The 1,702-nt window shown below is 46.9% G+C and overlaps 1 protein-coding gene across 2 annotated transcripts in view; it reads left to right on the plus strand.

Annotated features, from left to right (window-relative positions):
- The window catches only part of LOC102021966, a 4,117-nt gene extending 2,421 nt beyond the window's left edge, over window positions 1–1,696 (plus strand). For both annotated transcript variants that reach the window (XR_263647.2, XM_005401860.2), the window contains exon 2: window positions 403–1,696. Coding sequence is in view for 1 of the 2 variants with exons in the window: in XM_005401860.2 (XP_005401917.1) it covers window positions 403–669 (267 nt within the window). In the remaining variant the exon portion in view is untranslated. The remainder of the gene's footprint in view (window positions 1–402) is intronic.
- Window positions 1,697–1,702: the final 6 nt, after the last annotated feature.

Here is a 1,702-nt window from a genome sequence, read left to right on the forward strand (position 1 = left end):
CCCTAATCTCAGCCCCTGCTCTAGCTCTTCCAGATCTGACTAAACTGTTCCAACTCCATGTGGCAGAAATAAAAGGGATAGCAAAGGGAGTCCTTACTCAATATCTACGACCCTGGAAGTGACCCGAGGCTTTCTTGTCCAAACGGCTCAATACAACTGCCACTGGCTGGCCTGTTTGTGTGTCGTTGCTGCCACAGCTATCCTGGTAAAAGAGGCTACAAAGCTGATGTTTGGTCAAGAACTTCAAATTGTGGCCCCTCACGCAGTGGAAAACCTGTTAAAAAGACCCCCTGATCATTGACTGTCAAATGCCAGGATAGTACAATATCAGGCCCTGCTTTTAGACCCCACCCATGTCGTTTTTTGCCTACTTTAGCTCTAAACCCCACTACCCTCCTCCAGGATGAGGATGATGATCCTGAGCTGCCAGTACATGACTGCATGGACATTTTAAACGTCTCATCTAGCTTGAGAAGTAACTTGACTGATGTCCTCCTCCAAGATCTGGACATCACGCTCTATACTGATGGATGCAGCTATGTCCAGGATGGAGTCAGGTATGCGGGGGCAGCTGTGGTCACCGAAAAGGAAGTGATCTGGGCACAAGCCTTGGGTCATGGAACCTCAGCCCAGCGGGCTGAACTGATAGCGCTGACCCAATCCCTGTGATGGGGGTAAAAGCAGAAGACTAAACATCTACACTGATGGTAGATATGCCTTTGCCACCCTTCATGTACCTGGGGCCATATATCAAGAAAGAGGACTCCTAACCAAGGGAAGACAAAAGATTAAAAACACTCAAGAAATTTTAGACTTATTGGCTGCAGTCTGGTTGCCTCGACAAGTAGCGGTTATACACTATCAAGGACACCAAAAAGATGACTCCCAGGTGGCCCAAGGAAATACCCTGGTGGACTCTACGGCCTGAAAAGTAGCAAGAAAACCAGTGGGATCACTAGAGATCCTGCCGGTTCTGCCACCCGGATTTTAGACAAACCATCTTATTCAGGTTCAGACCTCCTGGTGGCACAAAGTCTTTGGGCCTCCCGGACTTCTTCCGGTTGACAAAAATTGCCAGACTCCTGGACCCTCCTCTCTGAGGTGCTTGGCCGTGAACTGGTACATTTACTTTATCACACTACTCACTTAAATAAATTGTCTGAAATCATACTTCATTCCAAAACTAAACCAACTGGCCAAGGACATAAGTCAGAAGAGCCCACAATGTGCTCAGGTAAATCCAAAAAGAAATCTACCAGAGATCCACCATCGAGCCAGAGGTACGTCACCTGGGGAACACTGGGAAATAGATTTCACAGAGGTGAAATCTGGGCCAAACCGACTCAGGTATTCGCTAGTGCTGGTGGACTCTTTCACAGGATGGCCAGAAATCTTCACCACAGGGTCTGAGTCTGCCCTGAAACTTGTTAAAAAAAAAACTCCTATCTGAGATAGTCCCACAATTTGGTCATCCCTTAACTCTGGGGTCTGGTAACAGTCTGGCTTTTTTTTTTTTTTTTCAGTCCGGCTTTTATAGCCCAGATTACAAAGCTTGTTTCACAGGCTTTACACATTAATTGGAAGTTACTCTGTGCCTATCAGCCACAAAGTTCTGGCCAGGCAGAAAGGATGAACCAAACTTTAAAGGAGGCTATTGCCAAGATAGGGTTAGAAACTGGCGAAAACTGGGTGAGTCTCCTTC

This window comes from Chinchilla lanigera, unplaced genomic scaffold (genome assembly GCF_000276665.1).
Source record: "Chinchilla lanigera isolate Chin_1 unplaced genomic scaffold, ChiLan1.0 scaffold00075, whole genome shotgun sequence".
Lineage (NCBI taxonomy): Eukaryota > Metazoa > Chordata > Mammalia > Rodentia > Chinchillidae > Chinchilla > Chinchilla lanigera.